Source organism: Engystomops pustulosus, chromosome 3, assembly GCF_040894005.1.
Source record: "Engystomops pustulosus chromosome 3, aEngPut4.maternal, whole genome shotgun sequence".
NCBI classification, from domain to species: Eukaryota; Metazoa; Chordata; class Amphibia; order Anura; family Leptodactylidae; genus Engystomops; species Engystomops pustulosus.
Window position 1 is genome coordinate 136,937,209 of NC_092413.1, and position 18,398 is coordinate 136,955,606.

General features: G+C 39.6%; 1 protein-coding gene across 1 annotated transcript in view; it reads left to right on the top strand.

Moving 5' to 3' along the window:
- Nucleotides 1–13,089: 13,089 nt before the first annotated feature.
- Nucleotides 13,090–18,398, top strand: part of BMP5 (bone morphogenetic protein 5) — a 98,083-nt gene continuing 92,774 nt past the window's right edge. The window contains exon 1 of the mRNA XM_072142259.1: nt 13,090–14,060. Coding sequence (XP_071998360.1) covers nt 13,598–14,060 — 463 coding nt within the window. The 5' untranslated portion in view covers nt 13,090–13,597. The remainder of the gene's footprint in view (nt 14,061–18,398) is intronic.

Here is an 18,398-nt window from a genome sequence, read left to right on the forward strand (position 1 = left end):
ATGCACGCCAAACCTGCCAGGCAGAAAGTCCAAGAAAAGGTAACTCCAGCAACACATGAGGTTTCTTTGGATAAAAGGATGTATTCTTTATTATGTTTCTTGTTTCAAGTAGCCATAGAGCACATATAGTGATACAACTATCAATGAGCTGCTGCGTTGCGCTATATATGCTGCATGAAACAAGAAACATAATAAAGAATACTCCTTTTATCCGAAGAAAAGTCATGTGTTGCTGGATTTTCTTGGTTATGCAGAGTGGTATCTTTTTTTGATACAGGGCTTAGAATTGGAGATAGATACCATTTGTAAAACATGAAAAAGCCGTACTCACTTAACAAATCAGTTCTACTCCTGTTATAATGCTGTCAGAAACCCTGCTGGTCTTAAATTCCTGGTCGCTCTAAAAACCAGAGGAAATGGACCATCAGCCAATCACTGGCCACAGCAGTAACTGGCCTCAATCATTGTTTAGCTGCCCTACATTTCAAGTATGTTTCAAGGGATCAGGAAATTATTTTCTCCAGCTGCGAAACAATTTACCTTTCCATGTATTTACTCTGCTGCTAGCAGTACATTATAGAAGCATTTAAGTCAAAAATCGAAAAAAAACAGCTACTGAAGGTGCATAGGCACCTAAAAGCTATCTGCACACAGAAATGTTATATGTGCAGATGTTATGTGCATACTTTCTGCAGATTTATACAGTAGCAGCCTAATGAGTAGGATTTATCCATATCCCATACATTGGGGGGGGGGGATTATAAACACACTTGCACCACAATTCTGGTGGATTATGCCCAAAACACTGTCTAAAATACCTTGCACCACAGTTATCAAGGCTTTTAGACCTATATTTGGCACTTTGCTGACTTGTCCGATTAAGGGGGGGTGACCTTTTGGAGATGGGCGTGGCCTTGTGGGAAATCATCTTTGCGCTCAAAATTCTGGTGCACAGTTTAGACCAACTAGAAGTAGGTCTAAAGTAGGAGCCAATAGTCTTATACTGCACCAGAATTCATCATCACAGTGATAAATCTGACGCAGCTAGTGCTTTCCAGCTGGAGACTGGCGGAACATAAGACATATTGTTGAGATCCCCCCCCCCCCTCATTGTGTAAGCTTACTATGGATTTCTGTCATTTTTATGCTTCAGATTCCGATGCAACTTTCAACATTTACATCGCAAAAGGTTGAGCAGCGCCCCCAATCTGCTGAAAGTGCAAGTAATAAAAATGCAACACAAACCACAGCCATTCCACATGCATGCCTAAGGTAACATGCACTTGAACGTTGTTTTTCTGTAGCTATGCTCACTTTTATTCTGCAGGTGGCATGTTTACACATTAATTTCAATGTACACACGATTGTGGTTTTTTACTGATCCGTGTGGAGGCTGAGGAAAACTCAGATTAACTTTGGAATGACATTGGAGAGAAAAACCATCTTCAGTGACCCTAAAGAAGCACTTCTTTACTTTATTTATCTACCAACATGGAAAGTAGAAGCAGATATTTAATTTGACTTGTTATTTAGCATAGTACTGTACCTGGAACTAATATCCTGTAGTTCAATAATAATTAGAGAATGTTAAATAAAGTTTGTGGGTGTCTGTGTGATTCTTTGTATACATGTATCTGTTTTGGGAGTGTATATATTCAGAGTGGCACACATGATTTAGTACGTTATCCTAAACACTTGCAGCTGTAGCCTTCCCAAAGAAGTCTAAAAAGAGGACAATATGCAGATAACACATGCACTAGAGATCAAAATTAGAGAACAACACACAATTTCCTAAATGTCAAAGTCCTGGTGTAGTCCTATGTGAGTACATTCTAACATGAGTAAAATAGCAATATTTCCAGCATATTCCACAAATTGAGTATCACGCGATGTTAACGCATGTGTTGAGTTTTGTAAACAGAAGTGTTAACAGCCGTTTAATGAGGCAAATCTCTCTTCAGCTGTAGCAATGTGTTTTTAAACGCATGCGTTAAATGCAATGTGTGTCCGCACCCTTAGATACCAGTAAGGGCCGTTCCACACTTGTGAGTGTGATGCGATGAACTCTCATCACACTCGCAATGCATGCTGCCGGGAACGCATGTCCCGAACGCTGCACCGCGGGAGTGAACTCAGCATGTCAGTTCGATCCCGGTGTGCAGCGTTCGGGCCGTGCGTTCCCGGCAGCACGCGTTGCGAGTGTGATGCGAGTTCATCGCATCACACTCGCAAGTGTGGAACGGGCCTAAGTCTGCAAGTAAGCTTTATTGTTCTTTGTTCAACATTTTTAAAAAGTAATCGTCACAGAGACCAAAACAAAACATTGTCTGGAGTTACAATTATAAAATATACAGTTCCAACTTACATACATATTCAACCGGGGGCGTAACTACAGCGGTAGCAGCCATAGCAGCCGCTATGGGGCCCGCAGTGTCTGGGGGCCCCGTCATCCGACGTGACACAATAAAGAATGAAGGATGTGCACATTTATATCTATATTGTACTGCACATGTCCAGCATAACATGTATATAACATATACTGTGATGTATATATGCAGTATCTGGTGTCTGTATACAGTGTATATATATATATGCACATGAGTGTATTTATATGTGATTGTAACTCGCATGTGTGAGTATACTAATATGTATATTTTTTAAGTGGGAAGGGGGGCCCCATGCAGTAGCCTGCTAGGGGGCCCTGTCTCTCCTAGCTACGCCACTGTATTCAACTTAAGAACAAACTTACAGAACCTATCTTGTACTTAACCTGGGGACTGCCTGTACATTTAAATATACGATATGTGTATACAGTATGCATTATTTACAAACTGTCAGACAGAAAAGAGCCTTCGGTCAGCACTACTACATTCATATTCATAACTCTTTTTTACATTGCTTAAAATAATGTGAAAGTCATGTGTGTAAACAACTATAACTTCATTAAAATTACAAGATGAGGCACCACTGTACAGTACTATTATGAAGGCTATCAGTCAGTTGTATGCCTCACAATAGAGAAGCCACTGACAGTATAAGTACAGTACAGGTGTTATAAAGTGTGTGGCTTCAGTCACACACACCCCTCAACAATAACACTTCTTATTGTAACATAACGCCTTGGTTGACATTGCTAATAAAGGACACCCTAGAAGCCCCCTTCCTAGACAAGTTTTGACGTCAACAGGGTCATCTGGGGATTTCGGGATACTGTAGAAAGGAGAGGAGTCATGGTGGGGTTTCATAAACTAGAGATGGGACCATATTTGTGATTAATCCAATCAGAGACCTATAAAGTTCGCCATCCAATTAATAATAACCACGTCATGGACCAAAAATACTTTGGTTGGCTACTCGCCCACTCTAGTTAATTATAAAAATCCAGACCGACGCTTGATGGCTTGTTTTTTGCGGGACATGTTGTGCTTTGCAACAGTATCACTCTGGAGGACATATGTTTTTTTTCCCTTTTTATTGCATTTTTTGTGGGATTAGAAAGGTAAAAATCATAATTTTTGGCAAGTTTTTAACAGTTTCTTTTACGACATTCATAGTGCGGGTTCAACAATTATTTACTTTGTGTCAGAACCTGTCCAGCTAACGCGCAACCACAACCAGACTTGGCGCTAGCTGTCAGACTACGTAAGTGGTGGCGAACTCACCCTGCGATGTCCCTGCGGGCTAAGGCCCTGCCTGAAGCAGATAAACCACCCTGATAAGGGGCGAACCCACTATCAGGAACCTAACTGACGGTCCCTGAGTGACCCTACAACAGGACAGGGGACACTTACTTCGTCTGGCAGCTGCTGGATGGTGGAGCGGACAGGTAACGGAAATACAGGTATAGACCAGTGTTCACACTGGCGGACAGAAACCAACACAAGACTGAACAGGTAACCGGAATGCAGGAATAGACCAGTGTTCACACTGGTGCACAGAATACAAACGCAGGACTGAGACAGGGACAAAACAATAAAGACAAGTCTTCAGGAACATAATCACAGGTCAGATACAGGTACAGGAGGGATATACACAGGTCAGGTAAGGTCAAGATCAAACGGGTTATATAAAGGTCAGGTAAAGATCAAACGGGTTATATACAGGTCAGGACAAGATCAAGCAGATTATATACAGATCAGGTACAGATACAGGCAGAGAAACGGAGACAGGTAAAACTGAACTAGATACTCAGGGAAGACAAGACTCAAATTAACCAGCAAGCCTGATGGATACAGGTACAGGCGGGATATACACAGGTCAGACTCAAAATAACCAGCAAGGTATGATGGGAATGGGCAGGTATATAAAGCCGATCCCGGACACGCCTCCAGCAGCACACTGGGGGAACTGTCCATCAGGCTAGTAACCCTTCCTGGGCAGGACAGAAATGCAAGGAGCAGGGTGTGGCTCAGTTAATCCAAACACAAGAATTAAGCCACAGTTCACACACAAATAAACGTCTCTATTCCGCCAACTGCGGATAGAGTGACGTTCAGGCACGGACGTTACACTTTTATTCTATGGGTTATTATAGATGCAGTGATACTATAGATGTGGTGTTTGTGTTATGATTTAGACTTTCTTGTGCCTTATATGTCTCTTTATATGTTATTTCTTCCACCATGGAACATGAACAAGCAATCATCTGATTGCTTGTTAATGATAATACTCTGCAATACTGATGTGCACATGCATAGGCTTACACTGTGCCGATTTGTCGGACGCTGAGCGTGAACCGGGTTATATGTTTGTAAAACCACGTGTATGTTTTCACACCACAGAATATACATGTTTAAATAATTTTGTATGTTGTCGGATGCACGACTGTTATATGAATAGCACTTTGCACTTTGCACTTTAATGCATTTACTTGCACACGAGCCCTGAACCCAGCATTTGATAATTTGACTCCATACTGATGAATAGTTAACGATATAACATACCTCCACCCTATGAATTTTATGTTTTAGCGTGATATCCTCAATCACCCAAAGTGACCCACTTGTGATAACAATTTTATAGATTTGTGTATTGTCTAAACTGAGTATTCAATAAAAGAAAGATATTTTGTTTATACACCTAAAACACTTAGCCAATTTAATCTTCAATAGCCAATTGCATGATTTGACATCATGTAAGAGACAGGAAGTTGAGACAATAATGAGTATGTTATGAGATAATAAATAAACTATGATTTCCCTGTAATGTATGTAGCCCCCATATTGTTGTAACTCACAACAGGAACACGGAACAGGAATGCAGGAACAGACTGGAACAAGGGAACAGGATCACAGAACACAGGAACAGACTGGAAGATAGGAACGGGAACACGGGAGCAGGAATAAGAATGCAGGAACACTAGAACACAGAGGGGCTTTCACTTCACATGAATAACTTGAAGATCTGGTGGGGAATGATGGGAGCTACCGAATTATATAGAAGACCCGTAAGTGGCCAGCGTCAATCACCTGTACACTGGCCCTTTAAATCTCAGAGTGCCGGCACGTGGGTCGCCCTAGGGAGGGGCGGTGGCCGCGCTCTGCCTAGCCGGGACGGGAGCCGGAACGTGGAGAGGTAAGTTCGGGCCGGGGGAGCCCCGCCACAGAGAGGAGCACAGGTGTGTCCATGATCAGAGACATGCATTACGGAGGCACCCGTGCCAACACCTACTACTACTTGATGACTGTTATAACCTTCTGAAAATGTCTACACCTATTGCTGTTCTATATTTATGATCATCATGTTTTTTTGCAAAAGATAGGTATTATGTTAATATTCTTTGGTAATTTTGCAGAACACTATTCATAGTGTACCACTTACAAAAATCCTTCAAATATTGAGCAATGCAAATTGCAGTACACTATTTCTGAGAAATTCAAGGGACCATACATTGTTTTCTAATTTTGATCGTATTCACGGATTACTTGCCACATGATCACAATCACAAGGTAACACAATCATGTAACCCTACAAGAGGATGGCACAAGCTAGTGATATAATTTACCAGCCTTCCATTTCAGTGGCGGAGTCACAGATTCTAGACATGAGACAAAAAATGAATTTGAATATCAGAAAAACATCTGTAATTAAAGTACAGTGCCTCACTGGCAGCTAATTTTAGGTGATGTAGGGAGGACTTGTAACCCTTTATCAGCAGGTATTGTTATTCAGGGTGGTCAAAATCTGGTGACAGCTCCTCTTTAAGTTTGTTTGGGAAACTATAGTGTGAGCTCTTGTGGGACAGTGAGGTTAATCTTGATGATCTCTGTGCTGAGCTGGGTTATTGGTTTAGGACTATGTACTGTAAGCAAAAAACTATAAAAAAAAAACAATTTAAAAAATTTGCCATAGAGTCACTAAACAAATACACACGGAATGTGAAACAAGCCTTGTTTACAATTTCAGAATGTTGCAATTTGGTTATTGCAGTAAATATAAATCACCCTTTTTATTTCCATATACTGTATCACTTGTGTCACTTTTCAAACAGTCTGAAATAGATGATCATTGAGTAAACAAATGAATTTCCTTCTCCTGCATATTGTAACTTATTTCTTACAATTATAAACATAAATAGGATGTCATTTATAAAACTGCTGTAATGTAACGTCTGAAATGGAAAAATAGGCACATAATAAATAAGCCAGTGAGATGTTTGAGGAGACCCCATACAAAGGCTAGTTTTTGTGTGCATTTCCCAAAAGTGCTTTGTGCCATTAAATAAATGCACACAGTACAGAATATAAGGAAGTTCAATTGGAAATGTGCTGCTTTTCTGAGCAAAAAAAAAATTTATTACATTTTGGTCATTGTTCAATTACAAAACAAACAAAAAGAAATTTATAATAACAGTTTTACTATTAATCCCTGTAACATGATACTGCTATACAACTTATGGTAGAATGTGCTCTCATAATTCTGGGGATCAAAGTCTGCAAAATAAATTCCAAATCCTTCCTAAAGAACAAACATCAATGAAAGAGTCCTAAGATGCTACTGAATATTACATTACATTCTCTTCAAGTCACCTGTGATCACGACTTAGGCGGCACATTCTCCCTGAGGAAAACACCTGAGAATGTCCCCAGCAAGAGTTTCTGGAAGTTTGTCACTTAAACAGTGTGCTTACATACAGTATGTAGGCAAACACAGCTACTGTGTAAGGGGGTGCTAAGAACAGAAAAAACAACATGACCATGAGCCCTGATTCTGAACCAACCAATTGGTCAGTGATTCCTCCAGGGGCCAAAGTGCAAAACACTCAGACAAAGATAAAAAAGAACAAACATGTCACAATGAAGAGGACATTCACAGTACAAAATCACAAAACAGTGAAGTTGCTTGAATAAAAGCAACAGGTCAGTATACCAGGAAAAAACTATGAACAGTCACAAGCAAGGGAAGGAGAATACTAAGAAACTCTATAGCAGTGGTTTTCAATCTTTCTAATGCTGTGATCACGCAATATAGTTCCTCATGTTGCGATGACCCCAAACCATGTAGAAGAATATAACATCTATAATACTGTCCTCTATGTACAGGAATATAACTACTATAATACTTGTAGACACATACATACATGTATACACTTATACCCACACATTTATGTACACACATCATATACACACATAGGGACATATTTATCAAGACCTCTGCGCAACGCCAGAGCTGTGGGTGGTGTAATTTTTTGCGACTTTTGATGGTGTTTTCATTGGTATCATTTTAAAGACTGTACTACCTTTTGATCGCTTTTTATTAATTTTTTTTATATTTTCCAAAATGGAAAAAAGAGCCATTTTCGACTTTGGGCGCTATTTTCCATTAGGGGTTAAACGCAGTGAAAAAACGTATAGATCGGACATTTTCGAACATGGCGATAGCTAATGTGTTTATGATTTTTACTGTTCATTTATTTTTATATCAGTTCTAGGGAAAGGGAAGGGGATTTTAAATTGTAGGTTTTTTTATTATATATATATATTTTTTTTTTACTATTTTTCAGACTTCCTAGGGTACTTTAACCCTAGGTTGTCTGATCAATCCTATCATATACCGCCATACAACAGTAAAGGGAAGGCCCGAAGCTGTCAGGGCAACGGATCGCCGCTCCCCGATAACGTCACGGGGAGCGACGATCCTTGCAAAGATGGCGGCGCCCATGCGTTCTGTGAGTTAGCACCCGTGATCGGTGCTAGCACCGTCCGCGGGTATTACCAGTAAGCCTTTGCTGAAATATGCAGCAAAGACTTACCGGCTATGGAGAGCCCTCTCCATGCACCCGCACCCAGCATGTGACGTACCATTATGTCACATGCAGTGATTCGGTTCGAATTGAATTTTCTCTAAAAATTTGGTGAACCGGGACGAATCGAATTTGCGCTAATTTGCCCATTTCTAATGTTAATGTCTGTTTTTCATGTCATAGAATTCTTCTGTGACTGCCATAAAGTTTTCCCAGTCCATGTTGCTTGCAAAGTGGTTGGTTAAGTTTAGATAAACACTGGGGATCAAAATTAGAGAACAATGTATGATCAGTTGATTTTTGTCTGAAATAATGTTATCTACATTGATCAACATTTGAAGGTTCTTTTGTAAGGGGCACACCAAGCCACTAGAATAGCGTTCTACAAAATAAGTAAAGTATATCCAAAGTAGCTAAGCCGGACTCTGCAAAAACCTGTGCATAGAACTTTATTGATTTGATGCTGTACAACAGGGTGCGGGGGCCAGGACTGCAGCTATTAAGCACCACTATATTGGAGAGCTTTCATGATTCCTGATTATAGCCTTTTTGCTGCCTGAAGCAAAACTTGAAAATGCTGCCCTCCCCCGGGCGCCCCATGATGCTACCTTACTCACTAGTAGTCAGTCAGTGACACAGAGACATTAGTGACATCTAGTACCTTACCGGTGATGATCTGGTCCATCAGGAAGAGAACTTCTTTACGATTTCTCCTGCCCATGGTTTTTCTCTGCTGAATTCACAGTCAAATGTCTTCAGCTCTATGCAGGACAACGCCACACGGCGCCCCTAAAAATGCCACATTCCCTTACAGTATAATGGATTGTGTAACTAAATATATATTATCCTCACAACATGAGTGAATACATTATTTCCCACAAAATAACATCCTTTATATAGTCACCTGAATAAACTATAGTATATATAGCGCCCACAATTTATTAGGTGCCCTAATTTAGCCCGCCCCCTGCATACACAGCCTCAGCCAGTTATATAGTTATATACACAGCTTAGGCACCCCAGTAATATACTGAGCCTCAGCCCCTGTATAAAGCCATGGCACCCCAAGAAAATAAAAATCTTGTACTTATCTTCGGGCTCCACCCTGGCACTGCACCACAGCTCCCTTCTGTTCTCCCACCAGCAGCTGCGTCTCCTGTATACACAGGCCGGCGCTCGTGATGACATCATTACTCGCGCCGGCCTGTGTCCTACAGAGCGGTGCACACAGGCATGTCTAGCTCTGTCTAGCAGGCGCTGATGTAATAGATTTTTCAGTTAGTGGCGGGTCTTAAAGGGTCCGCAAAATGCAGTCTGAGGAGGGGACTTCACCCCACCTCGTGGCATATGCGGCCCTGGCTATAACCACTAGTCCACTTCATTATCGATTTACAGCTGGATACTGGCAGTAGTGCATTTTCTCTAACGTTATGCATAAGTATATAAAACATATAAAACAAAAAAACATGATGATCATAATTAGTAGCACAGAAAAGGATAATAATAACATTTTATGTTGGTTTAAGCAGTCCTCAATCAGTAGGAATACAGCCATTGCTTTGAATGACTTCAGCCAGGGCCCCTACTATGAATTTCAGGTTCCCAGACTGTGGTGCCCCCTTCCCCTAGCACATTAATCTCTTATCTTATGTGTTCAATGTGTTGTAGTAGTAGTAATAGTAGTAGTATAACATTAAAGGGAACCTGTCAATAGGGACCTCATTTTCACTAAGGACAGGTTACAGAAGCCCATTACAGCTGCATTGTAAATATGCCTTTCTGCTTTCTCTAAGCATTTGCATTACAATATAATTGTGTGTTATAACTAACCTTGAAACCTGACAGAATGCTCTGTGAAGTCCTAGGGGTTGAGCTTTGATTAAGATGCATTTTAAAAAAAACTTCACTTGTCTGTGCTTCAGACTGCTCAACTCTTGGCCCCTAACTTTCTGCTCCTGTACAGCTCCTCCCTCCTGCTCCTTCACAGAGCTCACTGCCTGGTGAGCTGACAACAGTAGGAGAGAGAAGAGCTGTACCGGAGCACTTTGGTGGGGCAAAGTCCTGAGCGGTCTGCATCACAGACAAGTCACATGTTGTTTTTTGAAATGCAACCAAATCACAGCTTAACCCCTGGTCTACACATAGGATTCCAGCAAGCCTCCTGCAAGTAATGTCACCCACAGAACTTAATAAATAATGTCCCCCACAGCCCCCTGTAAGTAATGTCCCCCACAGCTCCAGTATATAAGGTTCCCCACAATGACAAGTATATAAGGTCCCTCACAGCCTCCAGTATATAATGTTTCCTGCCTGCGGCCATAGGGACCAGCCACAGGCACACACAACACACGAGTCACTACACGCTGCCTGCACTGCATCTCTTCCAACTCACAGGCCGCCAGCGTCAGATGTGGGAGATCTATGCACAGCAGTGGATTACAGAGCTGAAAGCTTTATCTGGACAACCTGCTGCCGAAGGGTTTCAGTTATTTTGGAATGGGACGCTAGTTCAAAGTGGAAAGTTAGGTGCCAGTTAAATAGGGATTGTCAGATAATTATAAAAGGGAACCTGTCATCAGAAATTAGTGTAATAAACCAATACCTGTATGTTGTCAAGCAGCTGAGCAGCTTCTAGATGATGTTTCTTTCTTGGCCTGGTGTGGTGGTATCATCCAGAAAATCAACTTTAAAGTGAGATGTACATTGGTTTTGTGAAGTCAAGGAGGCGTAGAGTTTAACACTGAAGTCAAACTTTCCCTGCCTTAATATGCCCCCTTCACTGTAATTATGGTCCTGCATTTAGGGACATCATCTCCTGAAGTCCACGGCATATTGCCAATTACAGGGGAGGAGGTGTTCAGAGGCAGGGAAAGCTTGAGTTCAATGTTAAACCTTCCTGACTTGATAAAACCAAATAGCATCTCACTTTAAAGTTGATTTTTCTGGATGATGCCATGAAGGAAACATGATCTCGAAGGTGTTAAGCTTCTTGGCAACATACTGGTATTGGTTTATTAGGCTCATTTCTGATTACATGTTCCCTTTAAGGAAATTAGCACCAGATGCCAGATTAACACCAGTACCTTGTGTTCTCTGAATTTGATAAGTGTTCTTTTTCATTTATCTCATTTACATTTTTTGTTCTGTGCTTTAGAATATATACAATTTATGAAATAAGCTTAATTTAATGCTATTTTACTCATGTTATGATATATTCACATAAGACTAAACAAAAACCTTGAAATTTAGGAAATTGTGTGTTCTCTGATTTTGATCTCCAGTGTACATATATGTCCCGTGAAAGGTATGTCTGTCCAATCCCTTTCACTCATAACAGTCTACAGATCACTTGGCGCTACAGTGCCTCCACACTGTGCTTACTTGTGTATTAATATAAAACACCAAGGTAGTGTCACCATATTTGCAGTTCAGGCACAATGAGTGGACCATGATACAGAAATGGCTTCTTATCAAATATATTTAAACACAAATTGAAATTTTTGCCTCTTGTACCAATAAATTATACTTTTACTTCAACTGACAAATAAAGCAGGGTTCTGAATTATGTGCAATTTTTCATGAAAGGCTGTACAATTAATGTCTGGATTTACTTGAATGCACAACCTCAGTTAACAAGCTCAGTCAAGATACCTGTCTTGGCCTTAAAGGAAATCTACCATCAAAATCAAGCGTAATAAGCCATAGACATCTTCTCATAGATCCACGCACTGTACCTATGGTAATCTTCTTATATTTGTTATCCATGGCCTCCTTCCTTGTGAAATCAACTTTCAAAATTATGATAATGAGACAGAATTTATAGGGGATGTTACTAGAGCCTCTCTTTGCTGTAGCTTTACAGGCTTTTTACAGGTTGTTACACTGTGTAGGAGCATATATCCCCCTTCCTAGAGAATGTAGTTCCCCTGAATTGGACTATTGATTAGATTTGTGTAGTCCTAGGACACCTAATACAATAGCTGATGGACTTTTGTGTAAATGTGAGATATTCACACTTTTACGTAAGGAGATTTCAGAAATATACTCTAATGCAGTGGTGTACAACCCATGCCCCTGCAGCTCGTACAGACCAATAAGCGCAGTGAGCAGTAAGTGCTCCTCACCCCTCCCCTTTCCATAGGTTGGCCGCACTGCAATATGGGCTTGTAAAGGACCTGCTCTATCTTTTGGTTTGTGTGGCCAATCACGGCATATGCGCATAGTCACTTGCATGAGACTTCAGGAGAATGCTTCAACAGAAGGACCTGAAGATGTTGTCCTATTCCTGCCTGTGTTTGAGGCCAGAGCCTTCCCATAGTAGTCACAATGCTGTCACCCGTGTTAAGTCTGAACTCCTCAGGCCATTTTCGATCATGTGCCAATGCATTAATCTCTTGCACCAAAATCTAACATCCCAGTCTAAATTTTGCAGGATTTGTGCGCCAAAAACAAAGACCCCACACCAAAATTGATGAATTCCCCCAAATTATCTGTAGTTCTGAGAATCTATAGGAAAACCCACAAACATACTGTACATGTGGATGACCTTAGGACTGATTTGGTAGTAATTTGTGTGGGATATATAAATAAAGGAATTATTATTATTAATAATAATTTAGTCTAACTACCAGCAACATATAGTTCTGTGAAACTCCTATGCAAGCAGAGCTTATAATCTTAAAATAATATTGCTAAATGGAAACACATAATTGTTGCCCTAATATTTCATGTGCAGTGTGCATAACAGCTATAGAAAAATTGAGAAAAAGCAGAATGGGTTAATGGTGCTTTGCCTTACTGGTCTCAGATTACAATGAGAAGCCTCTTCTTTCCCAGCAGGGTTTTGCTTACATTGGTCTTTAGATCTCAGTAGAAGAGCGCTGTATATTTATGTGAGCACTACATGAAGGTGGAAATAACAGACTCAGCAGCAGCAGCAGAAGGGTTGTACCTGGACTTCTACAGAATAACAGGGAGCTCCTGAGGAAGGATGAGAAGACACACATGGTAAGGTTATCAGGACGGCACAGCACCATGGGAGCCTAAAGTCCAAGGTGTTAGAGCTAAGTGAAATTGAGCAAGGAACTTGATGAAACTTCAAGCAACTACTGAGACCTGGATTAACAAACATGGAAATACTCCGTTCTGTCCATAATAGAGACGTATTTCACATCCAACACCTCCCACCCACAGCCTAGTGACAAACTACAGCTCCTTGTGGCTGCTGGTGACATCTCAAGAACTTATCTTGTCCCATGGACAAGTGACATTGACGTAAGCAGAGTGTAGTCTCCTGGATTCTAGTGAAGTTTTCTCAACTCCAGAGATAGTCGGGACGGGAGCACCTTCTGAGATATGGAAGTTCTCGGGATGATATTAGCCATATTTTGTAGCTGCTGCTACCTTGTTCAAGGTTTGGGGGAAAATCATGTGCATTCCAGCTTTATTTACAGGAGACTAAGGAACCATGAAAGAAAGGAGATACAAAGGGAAATCCTCTCCATTCTAGGCTTACCTCATAGACCGAGGCCCTTCTCACCTGGGAAACAAGCATCCTCTGCACCACTCTTCATGCTGGACCTATACAATGTTATGGCCAATGAAGAGGATCATGACATATTGGGGTACACCTTGAGTGGGTCTATGATAGAGAGCAGAGGGCTAAGGAGGGGATATCCAGCAGTCGCCAACGGTTACTCCAGGAAAGCCCAAGCCTATCGTGCAGCCCCCCTGACTACTCAGAGCGCCCCTCTAGCCAGCCTGCACGATGCTAACTTTCTCAATGATGCTGACATGGTGATGAGTTTCGTCAATCTAGGTAAGGAATCCTATGATGAATGGTCATATAATTGTTATTGATGTAATGTCATCTGCAAATGACACAGATAAGATGTTCATAGATAAATATATCAAGTGCTGATATACTTTCTCTACTTGAAGGGATCTACAATACTGAATTTTTCTAAAGTTTTACACAGTTCAGCTCTGTTTATGTCTTGGAGTCCAGGTATAATATCATTATTTGACAGATACTCAGATGAACCTCAATAAGCAAAACTCCCGAGGACCTCAGGTAGATTTCTACATAGAGTTATATCTCAATTCCCATCTAAATAGCTCCACACAGTCTTCATTTATCCGCTGACACATTATATACATTATCTTGCCAAATCATCAGAAATCCAATTTATCAAACCTTCCCAACTTCTTGTAGTTGTGTCGAGAGAAGAGAAGACATTTGACAGGTCACATCTTGGACTGATCAACGCTGCTTTGTGGTTTACATTGAATTCTTAAAACAAACATGATGTAAGATCCAAGCCTTCCATATGGTCTAGCTGCGATACATTATTCTTTTCTATAGGAACAAGTGTATACATAGCGTATTGATTGTTCTGTCTGGTCAAAGATCGTGTGTTGCTTGTTCTCTGGCAGTCGGTGGTAGGATCAGGGTAGGGGCTTATTGTATTATCTATGGGTTATCCCATGCGAAGCATGAAATACACAGAAGCTGTATTTAGATCATAAGAAGATATTGCCAAAGAAGGAGCAAATATATGTAAAATGCGCTAAAATAAACTGCTGCAGATTGATACTGGAGCAGCTGGGGAATGTATCAACTTCTTTTAGAGTCCCACTATTGAGCTACTACATGTATCTGTTATGTACAAGGTTGTTACTGTAAGTAACAGCACGACTGGCAGGTATTCTATAAAATAAGTACTACTATTTTAATTATTCTTAAATAGCAAATAAAACTGGAGGAATACTTTATGAAAAAAGCAAGCATATTTAGTTTTACATATTTACAAATCAGAATATTTAATATATACTAAGTGTTTAGCTTTTTCATGCGGACATCTATGTTGTATGGGAAAATCTGTATATACACTATGCATGTATAATTCATATCTATTATATATAGATATATTTAAAATGTGTGATGCGTACATGTTGCTATTTTGGTGTGTGTATATATATATATATATATATATATATGTATGTGTGTGTGTGTGTGTGTACTGTATATATACAGTGTTTGTAAATGTTCATATCATGTAATCATGTACCATCTCCTTATTTACTGTAGTTGTCATTTCACACATATGTAACTATATATTCCTTTGTTGGATCAGGCTGTTTATATTTAAATTGTGTGTAAATTTTGATATGTGTGCATATATATATATATATATATATATATATATACACATATTTATGGTGCTGTTATCTGTGTCATTTGTCTCTCTCATGTATCATGTAACATCTTTTTGTCTATAAATCTATACAATATATATTTAATACCTTAAATGTATTAATTTATATATTTCTCTATTGGATCTATCCAGCTTTCTGACTATCGGTCTGTCTATGGAAAGTTGGGTGCGGCTTGTAATTTAACAAACTGCAATTTGATGGCAAAAAGATTGTACATTACTGTACATGGAGATTGTCCTTAAAGTGCATCAGACAGAGGCGGAAAGTTACAAGGAGTCAGGGTTCTAGCATGGGGGTAAGAGACTGTACCTAAGGATATGGCAGCAGCAATCTGAGCTGTAAAGTCCTAGTGTTTGGTGGGATTCAGGAAGGAAATGATTAGTAAAGCATGGTGCACCCCAAAGAGCATGTACTGGGCACGAATTTGACATAGCGATTCTGTGCTAATAATATTATTATGACATAAGACAACACAGGTTAGGGGGAACTTAAACAGAAACAGATATTCGGAACAAAAGCTGCAATTGTATTCTGATTCAGTGTTCCTAAAGCTCATGTCTGAACTTCTCACCTCTAAAGAACACATTCACAGGGTCTACGACTCTAATAAAGGGAGACCACTCCAGTAGGCACAATTCTACATATTCATGGCTTACATAAACAAGTGGGTGACATTCAGTCTGAGGGAGAGACTGAGAGACTGGGACACATTCTCGGAGGTTATTTTTTCTGTAGACCATGGCCTGCTCCCTACTACAGTAACAGCTGCAAACTGTAAATATTCCTGCATCCCTTCCATCAAATATATGTGATTATATTATATACACAATAGAAAGATGCAGTGTTTATTCTCAACTCCTATAGGGAGGTAATTGCTGTTAGTGGAAATGGCTCTAGTGGGTGGCACAATTTCCTGCAAGTTAAAATCATCTTTTTTGGTCAGAGGTTATTTGTGAGAAAAACAGAAGCTGAGTTTTTGTCCAAAAAGCAACGAAATAAATCAGTGGGAGAAGAAAGGCAAATGATTTAGCATATGCTGAGTGATGGATATAAGGAATAAATATCATTTCCACCGCAGCTGAAGACAGAGACTGCAGTTAGAACTATTTCTGCTAGTCAGGTCAATGGAATAAACGTATGGATACATATTTATGAAGCGTTTAGATGAGTTGCTTATATTATCAATTTCTAATGCTGCAGATTAAATCCATATTCTGAAGTTTGCTGTAATCCTGATTGATAGTTGCTTTATTGTTATTATGAGCTAATCCTAAAATAAGCTTATTAGGGTTAGAGTTTGTTATGGTTGTTAGGGGATAAAATATTCATTTATTAATAGAGATGTCTTTCTATCTCTGTGTTATCTAAACCTAAGTCTCCAGTTTATTGCCGGTTGTTTTATTTTTTAAATACAATTATTATTGGTGTTCTAATAAAGTATACAATGATGTTTGCAGTAATTTATAGGCTCCTATATAGAGTATTCTGGATGTACATTTCGGTAGATTTGATATTTCCGTATATAGTTATAGTAAGACTACTAATCTCCTCATCTTTACATGTTGATCTGAGGTAGATACATCAGTTCTGTGAGTACAGTGAAATATCTCAGTTTATATAATCATTATATCATTACCATGAATAATTCTATAGGCCCCTGACACATCTCCTGCAATTACAGGGTTACCGAAACCATTTACAGGAGATCAAACAGGAGTAAAATTAGAGTTACGCCCCTAATAATAAGAATAGTCCTTTGTTATTCCTGTAAAAGAATGAGCTCATCCTAAATTCTCCTAAAGCTAGATCTAATTCTTGCCGGTAGTGAAAGGGTTTTCTGGATTATGTAGAGAGTGCAGATCAAAGCCGAGCCGGGATCAGACCATATTCACCCCATCACATCATTTGGAAGAATGGAGGGGGGCAATAAAGGATATCACCCAGGAGCAGGAAGGACACAGTGGGTATGTCTCCTCTTATTTGTGGGGCACCACCTAGTCCTGGAGCTACGCACTGAGGTCAGGAGAGCGCATTCCTGCCCATTAAGGGTGACTCATGCTCAAATCAATTGGTTCCGCTTTTAATTTCTACATCAAGGTTTAGATTAAGCTCCAAGCATTTGAAAATGATCAGTTTATGAAGTGCCAATTGCAGGCTCCCTCTGCACTCTGCATCCCCAGGGTTTCCTTGGGTTGGGTCCCTTTAAGTCATTTAAAATGGTTTCGCACAACCATGTACTCAGTTTCTTCATATCCTTTGTTCTTTCTTCTAAAGTCCTTTCATTACTTGACAATTTTATTTGGCCAAAGGCAAGAAAACTGTCCAGCAAGGCAGGTGGAGGCCACAGCCCATAGCTTTAATCTTCATCCCAATACACAGAAATCCACCTCTTTGTTATCAACTGATATGATAGATCCATTCTGATCTGGTTAAGATCAGTAAAATACTCTACAAACATAGTTTTATTTATATCTACACATAATACATTATATATTAAAGTTATTCTAAGACATTACAGATACATAATGCATAATATGACAAATATACACATTACATCATTATTGCACAGTTACATAATGTAAGTACACATTTTATGTTATAGGTATGCACCTACTATATATTAATATTCTTTTCAAAGGTGTATATAATCTACACATAAAATAATCATCAATGTTTCACACAAAATATCCTAGATCAGTTGTGGGATATAATTCAGTAATTCACTGTTATATAGAAATGTATTTCACCATATGTAATAGAAATCATTTAATAACCTGTTGAATAGTTTACAGATTATATGTTTATTATATATTTCCTTCATAACTCTTTTATACATACTCACATTATCTGTATGATAAATATGAGCTAAATATACAGACATGAAATACTTGATGTACAAGACTTTTAGTAAGTTTACTATTGGTACCACTATCTATCT